The sequence below is a fragment of the Piliocolobus tephrosceles genome, chromosome 14, assembly GCF_002776525.5.
Source record: "Piliocolobus tephrosceles isolate RC106 chromosome 14, ASM277652v3, whole genome shotgun sequence".
Lineage (NCBI taxonomy): Eukaryota > Metazoa > Chordata > Mammalia > Primates > Cercopithecidae > Piliocolobus > Piliocolobus tephrosceles.
Window position 1 is genome coordinate 13,786,810 of NC_045447.1, and position 20,931 is coordinate 13,807,740.

Genomic DNA, 20,931 nt, shown 5'->3' on the forward strand with positions numbered 1-20,931 from the left:
GGTGATCTGCCTGTCTTGGCCTCCTAAAGCGCTGGGATTACAGGTGTGGGCCACTGCCCCTGGCCCCCCAGTCCCTTATTGTTGGTTCCTTTTTTTTTTTTTTTTTTTTTTGAGATGGAGTCTCACTCTGTTGCCTAGGCTGGAGGGCAGTGGTGCCATCTCGGCTCACTGCAACAACCTCTTACTCCTGGGCTCAAGTGATTCTCCTGCCTCAGCCTCCTAGGTAGCTGGGACTACAGGCGCGTGCCTCCACACCTGGCTAATTTTTGTATTTTTAGTAGAGACGGGGTTTTGCCATGTTAGGCAGGCTGGTCTTGAACTGCTGACCTCAAGTGATCCACTCACCAAAGCCTTGCAAAGTGCTGGGATTATAGGCGTGAGCCACCACCCCTGACCATTATGGATGGTTACTCAAGTTGCTTCCAATCTTTTGCTACTTTAAATTTACTTTAAAATTGTATACATAATACATAAATACCCTCTGCTTATAAAATCTTCAAACAATGTAGATGGAGTGAAACCCTTTGGGGTTTTGCTGAGGGTGAATCTCTGCCCCCCTCCAAGTCTCCAACTTCTCTCCTGGGCCGTACCGGCTCCTCACCCTGCACTGAGCCCTGTCTACTCCCAGACCTGTTCTCCTTCCCTGCCTCATCTCCCCTTGCTGGGACTCTGGCTCCCTGCCCACTTTTAGCAGCTCCCACACCAGCTCCTGGATCTACTCCTGGTTTTGAATCCTGCCAGGAGCAGACAGACTGCTTAGAACCGCAATGCTCCTCGCTCTGTAAACCTCCCGCTATCTAGGGATCTCTTTGCTGGGCTGTCGCCCAAGCTGGCCTTGTTGACTGGAGAGGACTTGGAAACCTGGGGGGTCTGGCGGGTATCAGTCCCAGTTCCCCAAAGCTCTAGTAGACCTGGGATTCTTTCGTCTGAGTCTACTTTTCAGCTAAAGCAGGAGAGACAGAAGTCAGAGGCAGAAAACACCAGTTTGCTGAGAAGCCGCGGAGCAACAGAATTATGGGTCCACAATTTCATTTGTAGAAATTGTTACAGAGGAAAAGATAACCTAAAAGTGACTGATGTCCAGTCAGCCCTGGGTGACTCAGGTTCAGGGACCAAGAGGCAGCAGGCAGGAGTCAGATACCCTTGGGTTAAAATCTTTGCTTTCTACCTCCTGGCTGGGTAACTTTGGGCTAAAAACTACTTCTCCGAGCCTCAGTTTCCCTGCCTGTAAAATGGGCTATTATGTCATCATAATAACAACTAAATGGCAGGGTCACTGTGAGGACCAGAAAGGCTATGGAATATGGAAGTGCATTTTAAACTAGATTCCAGGGGCCAGGTGCAGTGACTCATGCCTGTAATCCCAGCATCTTGGAAGGCCAAGGCAGGAGGAAGGCTTGAGCCCAGGAATTTAAGACCAGCATGAGCAACATGGTAAAACCCCATTTCTACAAAAAACACAAAAAATGAGCTGGGTGTGGTGGTGTGTACCTACAGTCCCAGCTACTTGGGAGGCTGTGGTGGGAGGATCAGTTGATCCTGGGGCATTGAGGCTGCACTCTACCCTGGCCTACAAAGCGAGATCCTGTCTCAAAAACAAAAACAACAACAACAACAAAAACTGGATCCCAGGGATGATAGAAGTCAAAGCGTATGACAGATTTTCTCAACCTCATCACTATTGACATTTGCCAGATAGCTGTTTGCTTTTGGGGACTATCCTGTGTATTGCAGGGTATTTAGCCGAATCTCTGGCCTCTAACCAGTAGAAGCCCAGTAGCACTCATCCTGTCCCCCACTTAAGTTGTAACAAACAAAAATGTCTCCAGCTATTGCCAGTTTTCCCCTGGGGGCAAAATCACCCCTGGTTGAGAACTATTGGTGTCAGGGAAGAGAGCAGAGGGAAGCTGAGACCCCAAGTTGCTGCTGACCCCCTAGGAGGTTCTTCCCTTTGGCAGAGGGAGCCAGCCTCTCCCGAGTGAGGCTGTTCTCTCCCCACCTCCTCCCAGGGTGAACAAAAGCTTTTTGCTTTTCATTTTTCCATAAGGTTATCACTTAGTAAACCATGGTTAACAGAAGCAAAGCACAGATAATGCAAAACAGAAGATAATTAAAAAGTCATTTTTCTGTGGCTGTGGGAACCATCTCTGGTTTGTTCCAGGCCTAGCAGATATTACCCTCCTGATCGTCTGGCTCAGAGTTACATGAAGTGGGTTAACATTTCCTGAGGTTACAAGAGGATAGATCAAAGGAGAATAACTTCAGAGCCAGCAACGGGAGGGCCTGGAATGTACTAGCTGCACAGGAAATACTGGGACACAGAAGAAATTCACCAAGTGTCAGCTTTCTCCCCTGCTGCCAGGGGCTTGGCCAACAGTAGGTACATACCAAACACTTTTTGAATACTTAAAGCCACTGTGATCCCAACTTTGGGGTGAGAAAGGGGTTAATCTCCCACCCTGGGGCACAGGATGCCCAGGTGCCCCCTCCCTCTGTAAAGGAAGCTGGGAAAGGAAGCCCACACGCCCGCTCCTGGCAGCTGTATGTCCCCAGACTCTCAGTGGCCCAGCAGAGGCCGGATGCAGGAAACAGGCGGAGGTGAGGCTGTGCCAGCAGAGATACAAACCTCGAACCTGCAGCTCGGACCCCCATGCTCGCCCAACTCTGTCCTTGTCCCCAGGGGCAGTTCTGGTCCCCTGCCCAGTCCTATAGCACTTTCACCCTGACCAGGACAGGACACGTAGCACCTCTGTCTCCACAGCAGCTGGGCACTAGCCCAGTGGGCTCGGTCAGTCCTGCCATGTTTTACCAACCCAGGGGGCACTCCGACAAGGTATCTTATTTTTTATTTTGAGACTGTCTTGCTCTGTCGTCCAGGCTGTGGCACGATCTCGGTTCACTGCAACCTCCGCCTCCCAGGTTTGAGCGATTCTCCTGCCTCAGCCTACTGAGTAGCTGGGATTACAGGCACGCATCACCATGCCTAATTTTTGTATTTTTAGTAGAGATGGGGTTTCATCATATTGGCCAAGCTGGTCTCAAACTTCTGGCCTCAAGTGATCTGCCTGCCTCGGCCTCCCAAAGTGCTGGGATTACAGGTGTGAGGCACTGCGCCAGGCCACTGAGCCACCATGCCCAGCCACCGAGGAATCTCGAGTGAATGGTATACCCAGAGTTGTGGGTCCTGATCTTGGTACACTGGAGGCAACTGCAAGTTCCAGCTCCCTCTGAACCCCTTTGATACAACCAGCAGGTGCCTCGGTTTCTCCACTCAGACTTCAGCTTCCCGCAGGCCCTTGAGCCAGTTAGACCTCTTCCCCAGAGGCTGGACCCTGTGGCCAGCATTTCCCTCCCCCAACTCCTGGCTGGAGTGTGGCTTCCCATGGTCACCAGGGTGAAGCCTGGATTGCCCGGGCCCCTTCGGACAGTGCCCTCGGCCCCCAGCATCACACCAGCCTGGCCTCTGGCAGCAGCCCCGCCCTTACCTCTTCCAGTGTGTTCATCTGGGAGGCCACCTTGTGGACGTAGGCGTGCACCTTCATCAGGTCCATGCTGTATAGCGTGCCCTCCAGGAGATCCACCATGGACTGCAGCTGCCCGGGGAAGGGGGATGGTTAGGCAAAGAGTGCAGCACGTGGCCAGCCAGGTGCAGAGGGTAAAAGGAGCCCTGCTGCAATGAAGAACTCCAGAACCTGGGCCAGGCGCTGTGGCTCACGCCTGTAATTCAAGCACTTTGGGAGGCCAAGGCGGGTGGATCTTCTGAGGTCAGAAGTTCAAGACCAGTCTGGCCAACATGGTGAAACACCATCTCTACTAAAAACACAAAAATTAGCCAGGCATGGTGGTGTGCACCTGTAGTCCCAGCTACTTGGGAGGCTGAGGCAGGAGAATCGCTTGAATCCGGGAGATAGGGGTTGCAGTGAGCTGAGATCACACCACTGCACTCCAGCCTGGGCGACAGAGTGAGGCTCTCTTCCAAAATAATAATAATAATAATAATAATAATAATAATGATTAAAATAAAAAAGAACTCCAAAACTGCACAGCCTCAGAGTGACTGGCATGGGCCCTGGGCACTCACCAGCCCCAGCCTGCTAATAATCACAAGAAAAGCCGCAGGTTCCATCTTCTGAGCCCTTACCACGTGCCAGGTGCTGTGCTAGGGGCTTTAAGGAGTTATACCAATTAATCATTGTAACAACCTCATGAGGTGTATAGTGGGCACTCGAGGAGTTTGTCTGGATCTTCTGAGATCCCTCTTACAAGTTTTTGTGCCCGTCCCTGGCTTCCATGTGCCTGCATCTGTGACTCTCTTTAGAGCTCCTTTGCCCCCAAAGTGCCAGAGAGTATACGTCCTCTTGCAGCTGCCTTGAGGTAATGACCTACTGACATAGGCATCTATAATCCCAACTCACTAGCCCCAGTGGGGACGAACTGAGCGGCTGTACCCACTGCAGAGTTCCTCTGGGGATGTGACTGAGGCTGGCACTTTTCCCAAGACCACACCCTCACTTGGATGCCCTCCTCTCCCCACCTTGCTTCTCCCACTTCATTTCCAGTTTCTCTGGGGAGTATTTTCTTTTTTTGTTTATTTGTTCTTCAGAGACCCTGTCACCCAGGAAAGAGTGCAGTGGCATGATCACAGCTCACTGCAGCCTCGAACTGCTGAGCTCAAGCAATCCTCCCACCTCAGCCTCTGGAGTAGCTAGGAGTACAGGTGTGCACCATCCTGCCTAGCTAAGTTTTTTATGTTTTGTAGAGATGGGATCTTACTATGTTATTCCAGCTGGTCTCGAACAATCATCTTCCCACCTTGGCCTCAAGTGATCCTCCTGCCTCAGCCTCCCAAAGCACTGGGATTATAGGGATGAGCCATCGCGTCCAGCCCAGGAGTATTTTCAAAATAAATCACTTGCACATGAATCTCTGGCTTCAGAGCCTGCCTCTGGTGGCCCGAACTAACACCAGGTATGGACAACTTTCACCCTCATTTTACAGATGGAGAAGCTGCAGTTTAGAGGGGGGAAGTGACTTGCCCAAGGCCACCCAGCTGTTCAAAGGTGGAACCAGGAGCAGAACCCAAATTCATATAAATCCACATCTCTTTCCCAACATTCGGCTGGGGAGAGATCATTAATCACCATCTCTTTCCTATCATGCTTTATGGCTCCTGTCTCATGGTCAGACAGGGAAATGGCAGCCGAGAGAGAGAGGGCCTTGCACAACAGGTCAGCAGCAGGACCTGGAGCAGCGCTGGGTATCCCTTGCCCAGCCCAGGGCTCTGCCCTACAGCTGCCCCTCCCCCTCTCCTCTCTGTCACGCCTCATCAGGATATAACACTCCCTCCAGATGGCCAAAATGCCAGAGTGTCAGGGAGACGTTGGCACAAGGGGCTGGTTGGGAAACCAGCCTTCCCTGGCTTCTTGGGAAGGGCAGTTCCTCGGGCCCACCCTCACGCGCGGCCCCACCCTGAGCCCTCCGGCATTTCCCAGGGCCTGCACAGGCCAGTGCTCCAGTTTTGGTCCTGGCTGGCTGTTTCCAAAACAGTTTTACTCCCACCTTCCCAGGGGGTACACAAACTGTTTTAAGCCAGGGAGCTTTTCTTTGAGCAGAAGCTGATCTCTAAAACAGAGACGGGGGTGGGAGTCTCTGCTGGAAGCAAAGATAGGCTCAGTGGCTTCTCTGCTCTCCCACAACCTGGCTTTGGCCCCGAGGGTCTGCATGGGACCCCTGGGGCTCTACGGAACACAGTTTGAGAACCATGCCCATAGACACTTCTGTGTCTCAGTTTTCTGTGTTAAGAAATGGGGCAATAGGGCCGTCGTAAGGAGCAGTTGTGTCTGGACAGAGCTCAGCATTGCGTGGACACAGAGAGGCCTTCATGAAGCCCAGCAGCGCTGATTGCTCCTCCCAGGGGCTACATGGGAAGCTCCCAGCTTCACTCTGCTGCCTTCGTGGCCACCAACACTGGCTTTGGCGAGGGTCCCTCCCTTGCAAGATGACTCTCTGTGGCTCCCCACTGCCCACATGTGGCTTCTCATCTCCTGAGTCTGGCATCTGACCCCTCCATGATCTGCCCCTGCCACCCTCCTCCAGGCCAGCACATGCTTACTCAGCCAGGCACTGAGGACAGTGATAAGCAAGACCAACGTGGGGCACCCTGGTCCCTCACAGGCTGCCAAGGACACAGTGACACACAGATGCCAGACCAGGGGACACAGGCATCCAGATCAGGGGACACAGGTAGTGACACACATGTGCCTAGATCAGGGGACAGAGGCAGTGACACACAGGTGCCAGAATCAGGGGCACAGGTAGTGACACACAGGTGACCAGATCATTAATGATGGGTGCTGATCTTTTCTGGACTCAGGTGTGGATCAGGAAAGGCTGCCAGGAGGAAGTTGTGTTTGGGCCGAGCTCTGCAGGAGGAGCACTAATTAGGCAAAGTTGCCCAGGAAAGGACATGCCAAAGTAAAGGGAGCAGCCTGTGCTATGAACTGGAGGAGAGGAGAAAGGTGGTGCTTCCGGCCATGCCACTCAATGTGCGATCTGCTGAGTAGCACAGGTTCAAACTGCTTAATACCAGCCTGTGATACAATCATTATAGAAAATGGGAGTAGGTTTTCAGGAACTTTTGCAGCACTTGACAGAGCAATTTTATATCTCTTGACTCTTACATTAAAACACTAGATTTATCCTGTGTATGTCTGCCTTTGTTTCATTTCATTTTTCTTTCTTTTTTTTTCTTTTCTTTTTCTGAGACGGAGTCTCGCTCTGTCGCCCAGGCTGGAGTGCAATGGCGCGATCTCCATTCACTGCAACCTCTGCCTCCCGGGTTCAAGCAATTCTCCTGCCTCAGCCTCCAAAGTAGCTGGGATTACAGGTGCCCGCCACCTCACCTGGCTAATTTTTTGTATTCTTAGTAGAGACAGGGTTTCGCCATGTTGGCCAAGCTGGTCTCGAACTCCTGACCTCAGGTGATCCACTCGCCTTGGCCTCCCAAAGTGCTGGGATTACAAGCGTGATGCACTGCGCCTGGTCTGCCTCATTTCGTTTTTCTAATAATTCATTTGTATAGCGTTTTACGAAACTATTGGCTCTTGAGAGAACTTTAATCTTTAAGAAACTGGCCCTTCACCACAGATAGCTTGAGAAGCGCTGTGCTAGAGGAAGTCACAGGTGCTGGTGTGGCCAGAGAAGAGAGAAGGCCGGTGCCACACCCACCCCATTTGTCATTACCCAGAAATGCCCTCCTTTCCTCTCCACCTCAGGGACTCCTACACATCCTTCAAGGCCCAGCTCTATCCTTCTATCCCCTCCTTAGGGCTCCCACAGTTCCTGGGATGTCCCTTGGCCCAGCACTGATCACCCTGCCATTACTGGGGTCAGCAGCTGTGTCCTCACAAGAAGGGGACTCTTCAAGGCAGGATCCATGTCTGGTCCCATCAGGAAGAAAAAGGAGTGGGGAGGTGACAGGCACCCTCCAACCCCCAGACAAGATGGGGACAGTACTCATGCTACTCAAAGTGTCTCTCCTACCATAGCCGTGCTGCTGAAGACAAACCACAGCTGGAGTTATTAGCTTGAGGGGAAGGGCTGGGGTAGAGATGGGGTAGGATATAGGGTAGGTGCCCCAGCCCCATCCCGTGGGCTCCCCTTAGCCTCCTCCCTTGGGGGATGCTTAGAGAGAATGTCCTGCTGAGGGAGGGGGAGCCAAACTGAACAGGAGGAAGCCCCAGCCCTGTCTCCTACTGCCTCTGCCACCTTCTCCTCTTGGGGGGTCTCTGAAAGTGTAACCACTCCCACCCTTGGGGTACCAGTGAGGCAGCATATCCTCTCCTCCTCCTCCAGCCCCACCTGCTGGGTCAATCCCCCATTACCCTAAGCCAGTTCTGCTGACCCAGAGCCCTGTGGCAGCTGTGCACTGAGAAGGTCTAAGGGATTGTGGGCTCCTGGCTGAGAAGGAGGTCTCATGACCCTTGAATGGGCAGGGGACAAAGTAGAGAATTCCTGGGTTCAAATCTTAATGCTTGGCTCACACCTGTAGTCCCAGCACACTGGGAGGCCGAGGGAGGTGGATCACTTGCGTTCAGGAGTTTGAAACCAGCCTGGTCAACATGGCAAAACCCCATCTCTACTAAAAATACAAAAAAAAAATGAGCCGGGCATGGTGGCGCACGCCTGTAATCCCAGCCACTCAGGAGGCTGAGATAAGAATTACTTGAAAGGGGGAGCAGGGTGGAGGTTGCAGTGAGCTGAGTTTGCGCCACTGCATTCCAGCCTGGGTGATAAAGTGAGACTCTGTCTCAAAAAAAAAAAAAAAAAAAAAAAATCTTAGTACTGCCACACTTTCTTGCAGGCCACAGCCCCTCTTTGGGCCTCAGATTCTCCCACTAGTAAAGCTGGTACCATAAGTCCCCTCTCCAAAGGGCTGTAGCAAGGATTAAATTAGCCAAGAATTAAATGAGCCAGCGTTTATGAAAGGGCTTTGTGTCCTCATGTCAAACGTGTACAATTCAGTTATCGAGAAGTTGACTTGAGCAGAAATTGGGTTTGTTCCTATAACTGAAGACTGGCCTATGGCCTGGGTGCCTTGAGTCTGCAGGGTCCTAAGTGAGACCCACGGAGACAGTGTGATCCAGGGACTGCCAAGCTGTCAAGATGCCACTTTGCTTAAAATTCATTCCCCCTGACTCCCCACCCAATTTTGAGAGCTTGGCATTCATTCAGGCATTACAAAAACAAAACTAAAGTTGAATTTAAAGAAAACATTTTTAGCCACACGTTGGGAGACAGTTCTTCACGGATCTCTTGCTTTTCTGAGTGACTTACGTGCAGAGGCACTGACTGTCTCTGTGCTGAGCCATCTAGCTGTATAGTGAACAGCTCTGGAAGACAGAGACACTGTTTCTTTCCAGAGGAAAGGGCAGACATCCTTGGTGCCCATTACAAAAGACTCAGATTCTCTAAGCTCAGGGCACCTCTCTGTAACACACATTATTATACATGCAGGTGTTATCTGACTCTCACTGCATTAGCCCATGGCAATTGGAGCCGGGGAAACCTGGCAATTGCTGTAATAAAGTCCTTTGTCTTTGAACCAGGAGGCTGCATCTTCTGCCAGCTTCCATGAAACTGGCAGGCTAACTTGTTAGCTTACAAGTAGGGTAACATCTCAGACCTTTCACAGATTCTGACACCAAACAGGCAAAATAGCTGTAGTTTGGGAGAAGTTATAAAAGAAAAACATACTTTCAAAAGGCACCAAACTGGAAAGGCACAGTGACCCACGCCTGTAATTCCAGCATTTTGGGAGGCTGAGGTGGGAGGATTGCCTGAGCCCAGGAATTTTAGAACAGCCTGAGCAACACAGCAAGACTCCATCTCCACAAACATTTTCTTTTTTTTTTTTGAGATGGAGTCTCGCTCTGTCACCCAGGCTGGAGTGCAGTGGCCGGATCTCAGCTCACTGCAACCTCCGCCTCCTGGGTTCACGCCATTCTCCTGCCTCGGCCTCCTGAGCAGCTGGGACTACAGGCGCCTGCCACCACACCTGGCTAATTTTTTTGTATTTTTAGTAGAGACGGGGTTTCACCGTGTTTGCCAGGATGGTTTCGATCTCCTGACCTCGTGATCCGCCCACCTCGGCCTCCCAAAGTGCTGGGATTACAGGTGTGAGCCACCGCGCCCGGCCTACAAACATTTTTAAAATTAGCTGAGCCTGTGGTCTCAGCTACTTGGGAGGCTGAGGTGGGAGGATTGCTTGAGCCTAGGAGGTTGAGGCTGCAGTGAACTGTGTTTGTAACACTGTATTGCAGCCTGGCAACAGAGCAAGATCTAGCCTAAAAAAAAAAAAAAAAAAAAAAAAAAAGACACCAAACAATCTGGTCCTTTACAAAAAGGAAGACAGGAAAGCAAGGTGGTTTAGAACTCATGCTCTGGACACAGCAGGACCTGGGTTTAAATCTTAGCTCCACCAGACCCACTGAGCACCTACCTGAGATGGCACAAATGGCATGAAGGTGCCCACTGGCTGTGGGGACTGAGATCTATCGCAGACATGTCTAACCAAACCACGGGTCCTGGTGGGGGGCCCTGGTATGGGGCTGTGTTGCCCAGAGGTAGTGGCTCTTCTCATCTTCCTACGGGACCTCAAAGGTTTTTTTTCTTTTGTTTCTTTGAGATGGAGTCTTGCTCTTGTTGACCAGGCTGGAGTGCAATGGTGCGATCTCGGCTCACTGCAACCTCTGCCTCCTGGGTTCAAGCAATTCTCCTGCCTCAACCTCCCAAGTAGCTGGGATTACAGATGTGCATCACCACGCGGGGTTAATTTTTGGATTTTTAGTAGAGACGAGGTTTCACCATGTTGGCCAGGGTGCTCTCGAACTCCTGACCTTGTGATCCACCCGCCTCAGCCTCCCAAAGTGCTGGGATTACAGGTATGAGCCACCGCACCCGGCCTGGGTTTCTTTATTTGTTTTTGAGACTGAGTCTCACTCTGTCGTTCAGGTTGGAGTGCAGTGGCGTGATCTCAGCTCACTGCAGCTTCTGCCTCCTGGGTTCAAGTGATTCTCCTGCATCAGCCTCCTGAGTAGCTGGGATTACAGGTACCCGCCACCATGCCTGGCTAATTTTTTGTATTTTTAGTGGAGACAGGGTTTCATCATGTTGGCCAGGCTGGTCTCAAACTCCTCACCTCAGGTGATCCTCCAGCCTCAGCTTCCCAAAGTGCTGGGATTACAGGCATGAGCCACTGTGCCTGGTGGAAAGTTTCTAATTTGCACAAAAGCATGGCATAGATCGGAGGCTGCCCATCATTATGTGAGGTTGGGCAAGTTACCTAAGTTCTCTCAACCTCGGTTTTCTCACCTCTAAAATGAGGAGATGATCCTATATTCACAGTATAGTTTAAGAACTGAGAAGGCCGAGCATGGTGGCTCATGCTTGTAATCCCAGCACTTTGGGAGGCCGAGGCAGGCAGTTCACTTGAGGTCAAGAGTTCGAGACCAGCCTGGGCAACACGCTGAAACCCTGTCTCTACTAAAAATACAAAAGTTTGCCGGGTGTGGTGGTGCACGTCTGTAATCCCAGTCACAAAGGAGGCTGAGGCAGGAGAATCGCTTGAACCCGGGGGATGGAAGTTGCAGCAAGCCGAGATCATGCCACTGCACTCCAGCCTGGGCGACAGAGCGAGACTGTCTCAAGAAATAAATAAAATAAAATAAAATAAAAACAATACACTGCCACAAAATTTAAAGTATAGCTAGGTGCCAACGGTTGAATTGGTTTGGGTAAAATACAAGACATTGGAATAGGTGATAAACTAGCAGAAGAATCCTGCCTCTGTCACTTCCTGGCAAAAAGTGGCTTCCCCTCAGGGAGCCACAGTTTCCTCATCTGTGAAATGGGGCAGTAACAGCACCCGCCTCACAGAGCATGTGGAATTTTCACTGGCAAGACAGCAGGCTCCAGCTCATGATAGGCCCTTACTCCCTCCATCACCCCACCAAGTCTACCTTGAGGAGCTCGGGCGCCTGCTTTTTGAGTTTCTCCATCTTCCACTCATTCTCACAGGGATTGAGAGAGGAGGGAGGCGCGGTACAGGAGCAGCGGCAGTCAGTGCCCGAGCTCACGGTCTCCACCGTGTAGAAGTCCTCCACGCGCGCCCGCCCACTGCGTACTCGGCTGCACGCATCCTTGCTCAGGGGCCGCATGATGCACTTGCAACGGCAGTCGGAGCCCTCTGAGGTCATCCTCACCTGGTCCAGGTCCCCAAACACCTGTTGGGGGGAGCAAGAGGACTCTGGTGAGTTACTACTAGGCAGTGCTATGGCAGGGAGGAAGGAACAGATGGCAGAAGCCAGCTGGCCAGCCAGCCTTGGGATGAGAGTGTTTGGTGGGTGGGAGGGGGTGCAATTAGAGGTGGTGAAGGCCTTTTAATAATAATAACTCTGTGTGTGTGTGTGTGTGTGTGTGTGTATGTGTATGTCTCTGTGTGTGTATTTTTAAAGACAGGGTCTCTCTCTCTGTTGCCCAGGCTGGAGTGCAGTGGCCTGCTCATGGCTCATTGCAGCCTTGACCTCCCAGGCTCAAGTGATCCTCCCACCTCAGCCTCCCTAGTAGCTGGGACTACAGGCATGCGCCACCATGCCCAGCTAATTTTTGTGTATTTGGTAAAGATGAGGTTTCGCCATGTTGCCCAGGCTAGTCTCGAATTCCTGGGTTCAAGTGACCCTCGCTCTTCCATCTCCCAAAGTACTAGGATTACATGCATGAGCCAATGTGCCCAGTCTTTTTATTTTGTTTTGTTTTGTTTTTGTAGAGAGAGGGTCTTGCTGTTTGGCCCAGGTTGGAATGCAGTGGTGGGATCATAGTTCACTGTAACCTCAAACTCCTGGGCTCAAGCAATCCTCCTGCATCAGCTTTCCAAGTAGCTGAGATTATAGGTGCATGACACCACGCTCGGCTAATTTTTAAATTTTCTGTAGAGATGGGATCTCACTATGTTGCCCAGGCTGGTCTTGAACTCCTGGCCACAAGTGATCCTCCTGCTTTGGCCTCTCAAAGTTCTGGGATTACAGTATGCGCCACCTCACCTGGCTCGGAAATTTAAATATTAATGTGCTGTGAAAAAGTTTGGCGATTCCTCAATAAGTTAAACATAAAATTCCCATAAGATCCAGTAATTCTACTCCTGGGTATATACCCAAGAGAACTGAAAATGGGTATCCAAACAAAGACTTGGAAGTGAATGTCCATAGCAGCATTATTCCCAGTAGCCACAAGGTAGAAACAACCCAAATGTCCATCAGCCGAATAGAGAAATATTCAGCCATAAAAAGGAATGTAGGGCTGGGCACAGTGGCTCATACCTGTAATCCCAGCACTTTGGGAGGCTAAGGTGGGTGGATCACCTGAGGTTGGGAGTTCGAGACCAGCCTGGCCAACATGGTGAAACCCCGTCTCTTTTAAAAACACAAAAATTAAGTGGGCATGGTGGCGCAAGCCTGTAGTCCCAGCTACTAGGGAGGCTGAAGTGGGAGGATCACTTGAGCTTGGGAGGTCAAGCCTGCAGTGAGCCATGATCAGGCCACTGTACTCCAGCCTGGGCAACAGAGTAAGACTCCATCTCAAAAAAAAAAAAAAAAAGTAAAAGTAATGCAGTACTGATTCAAGGTACAACATGGATAAATCTTGAAATATTATGTTAAGTGAAAGAAGCCAGACACAAAGGGCCATATATTAAATGGTTCCATTACTATGAAATGCTGTATCTAGGAGAGGCAAGTCCATAGAGACAGTAAACAGATTAGTGGCTTCCAGGAGTTAGAGAGAGACGGAAATGGGGAGTGGCTGCTTAATTGGTATGGGGTTTCCTTTTGGGATGACAAAGATGTTCTGGAACTATTAATAGATAGTGGTGATGGTTGCATGATATTGTGAATGTATCAAATGCTACTGAAGTGTATACTTAAAAATGATAATTTTTGTTATGTTTGCTTTACTATCATAATAAAAATTAGAGAGACCTTTTATTGATCACTTATATACCAGGTTTCACATGCATTATACTTTTAAATAATACCTCTGGCTGGGCACGGTGGCTCACGCCTATAATCCCAGCACTTTGGGAGGCCAAGGCAGGTGGATCACCTGAGGTCAAGAGTTCGAGGCCAGCCTGGCCAACATGGTGAAACTCTGTCTCTACTAAAAATACAAAAATTAGCAGGGCGTGGTGGCGGGCATCTGTAATCCCAGCTACTCAGGAGGCTGAGGCAGGTGAATCACTTGAACCCGGGAGGCGGAGATTGCAGTGGGCCAAGATCGTGCACTTCACTCCAGCCTGGGCAACAGAGCAAGACTCTGTCTCAGACAAAAAAAAAAAACCCAAAAAAACAAACAAAAAAAAACAAACCTACCTCTGTGTGTGTTGGGGAGGTGTTGTGACCTTCAAAGCCCTTACCATGGTCTTCAAGGCTCATGTGAGTTGATATTCTCCCTTGAAACACTCCTTATTGCCCTTCCCTTTCTATGGCTCTCTCCACTCCAGCATCAGGGCTTTTGTATATGCCATACACTCCCCAGAAACTCCTATCCCCCAATATTTCCATGGTTCACTTCCTTATATCATTTAGTTCTCTGCTTACGTGTCACCTCCTCTGAGAAGCCTTCCCTGACTGCTCACCTCCTGTTACTCTCTATCCCTTCATCTAGTGGCTCGGTTTTCTTTACTGCACCAATTACTACCTGAAATATGAGACCTGTTTTTGTGTATAGTCTATCTCCCCCTCGCAATAGGTACCATTAGAGGCAGGGCCTTTGTCTAGTTTCTTCCTATGTCTTCATAACAGTGTTTGCCCGGCCTACAGTAGGAGCTCTGTAAATATCTGTTGGGTAAATGAGCCTGCATTTTGCAGACATGCTAGAGCACAAGGTTAAGAGCATGGCATCTGGAGCCTCAATGAGATTGTAGGCAACTTAATATTTCTGTGCCTCTGTTTCCTCATCTGTAAAATGGGCTTTCACATCATAAGGTTGTTGTGAGGATTAAATGAGTTAATAAAAGTAAAGAACAGGGCCTAGCACATATTGAGTCCATCTTAAGTGTGAACCATTCTTCTTCTTCTTATTATTATTATCATATTTATTATTTTGAGACAGGTCTTGCTCTGTTACCCAGGCTGGAGTGGTGTGGCCTCATCACAGATCACTGCAGCCTTGACCTCCTGGGATCAGGCGATCCTCCCACCTCAACCTCCCAAGTAGCTGAGACCACAGGCATGTGCCACCACGTCCGGCTAATTTTTGTATTTTTTGTAGAGATGGGGTTTCACCATGTTGGTCATGCTGGTCTCAAACTCCTGGGCTCAAGCAGTCCTCCCAACTTGGCCTCCCAAAGTGCTGGCATCACAGGCGTGAGCTACTGCGCCTGCTCCCACTGCTTTTTCTGCAGCCTGTGGAGGGGCAGGGGAAAGTGAGAGGTCGGGAGTGTGGGGAGGAGGGTGGCTATGGGTGTGTCCTGGGTTCTAGGTGGGCGAACTGTATTCCGGGCCAATTCTTCCCTGCCTGTGAACACCAACAGTCAGGCTCAGGGTCCTGTACATTCCTCAGGCCTCTGCGCCCTGACTCTGCCTGTCCTTCAAGACTCCTAGGTCCCCTTCCCAGCTCTGCTGGGACCCCTTGCCACTCCACTCACTCCCCCAGATAGAGTCAAGAGCCTAGCGGGTAGATGTGGTTGTGTTCTGTGTGGCCAGGCCAGGGAAGCCTCTTCCTGGCGACCCACCCATACTCCCAACACCCACCCGCACCAGCAGCTGCCTCCACAGCGGACCGTGACATTCCTTCCTTCCTCAGATGAGGTGCTACCTCCTGATGGGGGCGGCCAATTCCCTGACAAGGGCCAGGAGTTGGAATAAGGCCTCTGCTCCCAGCGCCGGCTGCCAGGCACCCAGGCAGGATCCCCCTTCCTGTGACTGCTACATCCTGTGCTTGGCTGGAGGGCAGCAGAGCGCCAGGGGGAAGAGCCAGACCCGGGCTCAAGTCCCAGTTCCCATACCTCCTCCCTGCTTGGCTTTGACCCCTCTGAGCCTCAGCTTCCTCCTCTGTAAAATGGGGAGAATCACATTCCCTTTGTCATAAGCTTGTAGTGAGTCTGAACAATCAATGCGTGCAGGGCCTCAGCATAGAGCTTGGCACAGAAGAGCTGCTCTCTAAGGGGTACCTGCTATCAAAATCACTGCTGATAACTCTTCCTGCCATTTGCTCATTATTTTCTACCTCTCTGTACTCTCACGATAACCCCACCTTAGAGAGGAGAAAGCTGAGCATCAGAGAAGACTAGGGGCTTGCCCAGGGTCACACAGCATGGCCTGACTCCAAAACTTGGTTTACATGTTGTCCCTCCCATGCCCACCCACAGTCACCAGGCAGGGGTTTCTCCCTGAGCAACTGGGCTGGGACAGATGGGTCTGTAGAGAGGGTCCCTGGGGGGCATAGAACCTGGGGCTACTACTAGGCCCAGCCCATCCTGCCCTTGGCATGAAGTCTGGAGTTGTGCCAAGCAGGAAAGTCCCTGCCTTGGCCCTGCATCTCTCCCTGTAGGCTTGCTTAGCACACACTGATGCCAAAGTCCCCAGAAGTAGGAGTGGTTTGTACTTAAAAAGATTTGCAAGGAAATTTCACAGTGAGATGAAGGTGTATTCAAGATTCTTCTGCAGACAGATGGATGAGTCTAGCTAGAGTGGAGGAGAAGGCATTCAAGCTGTGAAATGTTCCAGCAACTGAATAGGCTCAACTTGTGTCTTTTTTTTTTTTTTTTTTTTTTTTTTGCCAGATTCTTGCTCTGTTGCCCAGGCTGGAGTGCAATGGTGCGATCTTAGCTCACTGCAACCACTGCAACCTCTTTTGCCTCTCAGGTTCAAGTGATTCTCTTGCCTCAGCCTCCTGAGTAGCCAGGATTACAGGCACGTGCCACCACGCCCAGCTAATTTTTGTATTTTTAGTAGAGACGGCATTTTACCGTGTTGGCCAGGCTGGTCTTAAACTCCTGACCTCAGGTGATCTGCCCACCTCGGCCTCCCAAAGTGCTGGGATTACAGGTGTGAGCCACCACACCCGGCCAACTTGTGGCATCTTGAAGTTGGGTCTGGCCTTTTTCCTCATGGCCAGCCCCGCCTCACCATGAGGCAAAGACCGCCCCGAGAACATGAGCACAGTGCCAGTTGAGCACCTCCCCCTGATGCCCAGATGTACCCCAAACTCAATCCATTCAAGACTGGACCCAGCATCTTCTCCCAGACCCATGTCTACCTGCCCTCCTGCCCAGCCTGGATCTCTGAGCCTCCCTCACACCCTAGATAATCTGTCAGTCATCGTGTTCTTCTGACCCTTCATCCTAAATATCTCCGACCTCTGTCCCCTGCTCTCCACTCCATAGCCATAGCCCTAGTTCAGGCCACATTAACTGTTGCCTGGACAACACAGCAGCTTCCTGTGTTGGACGAATCTCCCAAAAGCTCCTCTTTGGTAATCTACTTTACTCTTGCTCCACAAACCTCCATGGATCCCTACTCGCTCCATGAGTTCTCAACTGGGGGCCATGCCTCACAATTGCCTGGGAGTGTACCTGGGAGCTTCAGATGCCTAGGCCCTACTCCAACCCTATGGTTCAGATGCTTTCTGGCTCCCCAGGCTATCTGGATGCTTCCTAGGGGCTCCAGGGTTCCAACTACTCAGGCTCCCACTGTTTAGGAGTTTTGAACAACCTCAATCAGACTCTTTTGAGCCTCAGTGTTCAAGATCATAAAATGGGGAGGGGCCGCTGAGGCCTCAGAGTGTTAGCACAAGAGATGTGTAAGATTCTGCATGTAAGTGCTGGGCACATGGCTTGGCACACATGATGCTCCTCAAGGCTCTGCCCCAGATGCCCCAGCCAAAGGGAGTGTTGGGATAAGACCCTCCTTGCAGAGACACCCAGTGGGGCTTGGCCTGGCCTCACAGTCTTGATGTGTCGAAGGAGGACTCCACCACTATGTGGCCCTCGCCTGCCGGAGAGGCTGTTTCCAATTACACCCACAGGCGGAAACTCCCGGAGCGGAGGCGAAGCAACACCTAAACCCCCGGGACTGGCCTGGCCTGGCCTGGAACATCTGATCCAGCCCCGGACACCACCGCCTGCCTGCTCTAGCCCCTCCTGCTCCCCTGGCGGGGCTCCCACAGGCCTTGGGCTTCCCTTTGTCCTTGGGTCCCTGATCAGCAGGCTGACCAAAGACCCCCTTCCCACCCCTTGATGCTGGAGGGAGTGAGGCACCGGTAGCCCTTTCACAGATGGGGAAACTGAGGTAGAGATGGAAAATTCTCGGCCACATTCCAAGAACATACAGCAAGAAGCAGCCCCCCAGAGGTCTGCGGTGCCATGCCTGGGTGTCATGTGGTTACCTGTCTGTCCATTCCAACCTCTGTGCTGGGCAGCCCTTCAGAAATACTTGGGAGGCTGTGGGGCCCCCCTCCTCCTCCCAGCCCCAACAAAGCACTTCCTTAGATGGAAACTCAAAATCCAGTTTAGGAGAGACCTAGTTATAAACATGAAAAGAAAACACGTTGAGTGAGGAGCTGGCCAAGGAGACCAACAGAGTCCTGGGGGTGAGCTGCCCTGGACCCCTGAATGTGCTGGGCCAGAGGGGAGACTGGAGCTCCCAGGAACAGGAAGCCTGAGGAGGGGCCAACCTAACCCTTTAGGGCCCTACATTGACTTCAGGTCCCAGGCTGGCCCTCCAAAGGGCTCATCCTCCACCCCAGAGAAAATGGAATGGGCTTGGAGAGGAAGGGGGGGTTGTGACGGGGGAGGGAGCGGGTGATAATGAAAACAGCTCTCTCTGCAGAGCCAGCAGGAGTCTGGCTGAGCTAAGGAATGCAGAGTAAATTCACCCATCACTTGATTTTTATTTTTCCCAGCTGGCTGAAGTGGTGTGTGTGGGGGGGAGGTGTCTGGGGGAGGGCTGTGCTGAGTTCCCCAGTTGTTCATCCTGCAAGCTCTAGGTTGTGCCTCTCCACCCCACCAGCCCCAGCTTGTCCTGGGACAACTAAACACCACCCGCACCCCCCCCCCCCCCACAACCTAGCAAGTGTTTGGCTGACTCACTACACAAACAGGGTGTTGGGTTTTCTTTGTCTTTGCTTTGTTTTGAATGTGAGCTCTCCCCGACAAGCTCTACAGCTCTCCGCACAGAGGATGCCCAAGACCAAATATCCCTCCCAGCCAGAGATTCCAGTGGTGACAAGGCACTGATCAGGTTATCTAGGATTTTCTACTCACTTGTCCTCATACCTGAGCCAGATCAGGGAATCCCAGAGGCCCCATATGGAAGGAAGGTTGGGGAGATGTTTCTCAGATGAAGAAACTGAAGATCAGAGGCAGGCAGTGATTTGCCCAAGGTCACACAGCAAAACAATAGCAGAGGAAGGCCAGAACTTAGGGTTTTAAATGTACAAGCCAGCTGCCTCTGTAAACACCATTGTTCCCCCACCTGTAAACTGGAAAAAATACTCATTCCCTCCTTGTCTCTGGAGTACATGAGCAGCATTGCACGTGGGTGCTTTCATGCCCTGAGCTGAATCAGGCTGAGGGTTGGCCAGAGCCCACTGCTCATATACTCACCATGTGGCTAGTGGCCTCTGCCTTTTATCTGCCCATGGGCAGGTAGGACACTCACATTCTACCAGGAAAGAGGCTGGAGAGGTATTGGAAGTCACTCTTTTGCCCTCAGGCTCTGTGACTAGGGCTCTGGTCCTGCTCCTCACTTTCCCCAAGGTCTGTCCTTTCCTTTTTTTTTTTTTTTTTTTTTTTTTTTAAGACAGAGTCTTGCCCTGTTCCCCAGGCTGGAGTGCACTGGTGCAATCTCGACTGACTGTGCAACCTCCGCCTGCTGGGTTCAAGCAATCTTACTGCCTCAGCCTCCCGAGTAGCTGGGATTACAGGTGTGCACCACCACACCTGGCTAATTTAAATATATATATTTTTTTGTAGAGACAGGGTCTCTGTTGCCTACACTGTTCTTGTGCCACCGCACCCAGCTAATTTTTGTATTTTTAGTAGAGATGGGGTTTCACCACACTGTCCAGGCTGGTCCTGAACTCCTGACCTCAAGCGATCCACCCACCACGGCCTCCCAAAGTGCTAGGATTACAGGTGTGAGCCACCGAGCCTGGCCATCAGGGAGTCATTTCCAGAACACCCCAAGTGCTCTGGTGCTAAGTATTTTACAGGCATGATCACACCGCATCTAGAGACCATCAACTGCAGGGAGTGGGTCCCATGATTCTTCCTGTATCCACAGGTGAATAGAGGAAGGCTCAGAAAGGTGATGGCACCGGCTGAGAAGCGGATGTACGACTGAACCCTGGTCGCTTGACACCAGAGCAGATCCTCTCAGCCACAGCAGAGAACAGCTCAGACCACTTCTGGAGCTACCTAGTCCTCCAGGGGGTGCACCCAGTCTCTGGCAAGAACATCAGAGGCCGGGCGAGTGGCCAGCCCGGCCGCGTTCGTCGGGTAGAAGGGACCCCCAGTCCCCAGCCGACCGTGAAAGCCGTGGCCCATGGCTTGCTGCAAGCCTGGGAGTCGCTGGGTAAGAGTTGCCAGGAGCTTCCCCTACGAACCCCGAGCCTGGCCAGCACTCCGGGGAATCCCCCGACCCCTCCGGAAATCGGACCCTGTCCCAGCGCCCCTTCCTCAGGCCCCGGGTCCCGAGCATCCCTATATCTCCAGCGCTTCTTCCCCTACGCTCTCCTCTCTCGCGGCCCCTGCCCCTGCGGCTTCAGTGCTGAGAAGTCCCAAGTTCGGTTCCTCCGCCCTGGCCCCAGGCTCCCTCCCGGGCTGCACCCCCGCCACAGCGCCCCCTCGCGCCCCGCTCCCCGCCGAGCCGCGTCGGTCCGAGGGGCGCGCGTACCTTACTGTCGGCGCGCGCGGGGCGGGCGCTCAGCAGCAGCAGCAGCGGCAGCAGGAGTAGCGGCCGGGGCGGGAGAGCAGCCGCGGCCATGGCGCCACGGGCACGGCGGGCACAGGCGGCCAGGCACGGACGTTAGGAAGCGCGGGCTGCACTGCGAGCTCCCCGCCGTAGCCCGCTCTGCCTGCCCCGCGCCCCGCGCCTGCACCCTGCTGCCCGCCTCGCGCCCCTTCCAGCGCCGCTGGGGGCGGAGCTAGGGCGGAGGGGGCACCCCGCCCCGCCCCGCCCGCCGTCCGCGGGGCCTCCCCGTCGTCGGGCGGCTCTCCCAAGGGCATCCCTGCCCGCGCGCCAGGGTGGGTCTCGCTCGCAGCCCGCAGGAGCAACGGGGCCAGGGCGAGGCGCGTGGGCCCCTCGCATGGACGCAGGTCCTGTCCTGTGAGCCCTAGGACCTTGGGCGTGTCCCTTCATCTCTGTGTGCCTCAGT

General features: G+C 52.3%; 1 protein-coding gene across 1 annotated transcript in view; it reads right to left on the bottom strand.

The window, feature by feature from the left end:
- The window catches only part of OLFML2A (olfactomedin like 2A), a 34,624-nt gene extending 14,084 nt beyond the window's left edge, over nt 1–20,540 (bottom strand). The window contains exons 1-3 of the mRNA XM_023217164.1: nt 20,451–20,540; nt 11,520–11,783; nt 3,486–3,593 (exon numbers count right to left, since the gene is read on the bottom strand). Of these exons, the coding sequence (XP_023072932.1) occupies nt 3,486–3,593; nt 11,520–11,783; nt 20,451–20,540 (462 nt within the window). The remainder of the gene's footprint in view (nt 1–3,485; nt 3,594–11,519; nt 11,784–20,450) is intronic.
- Between the last annotated feature and the right edge of the window lie 391 nt (nt 20,541–20,931).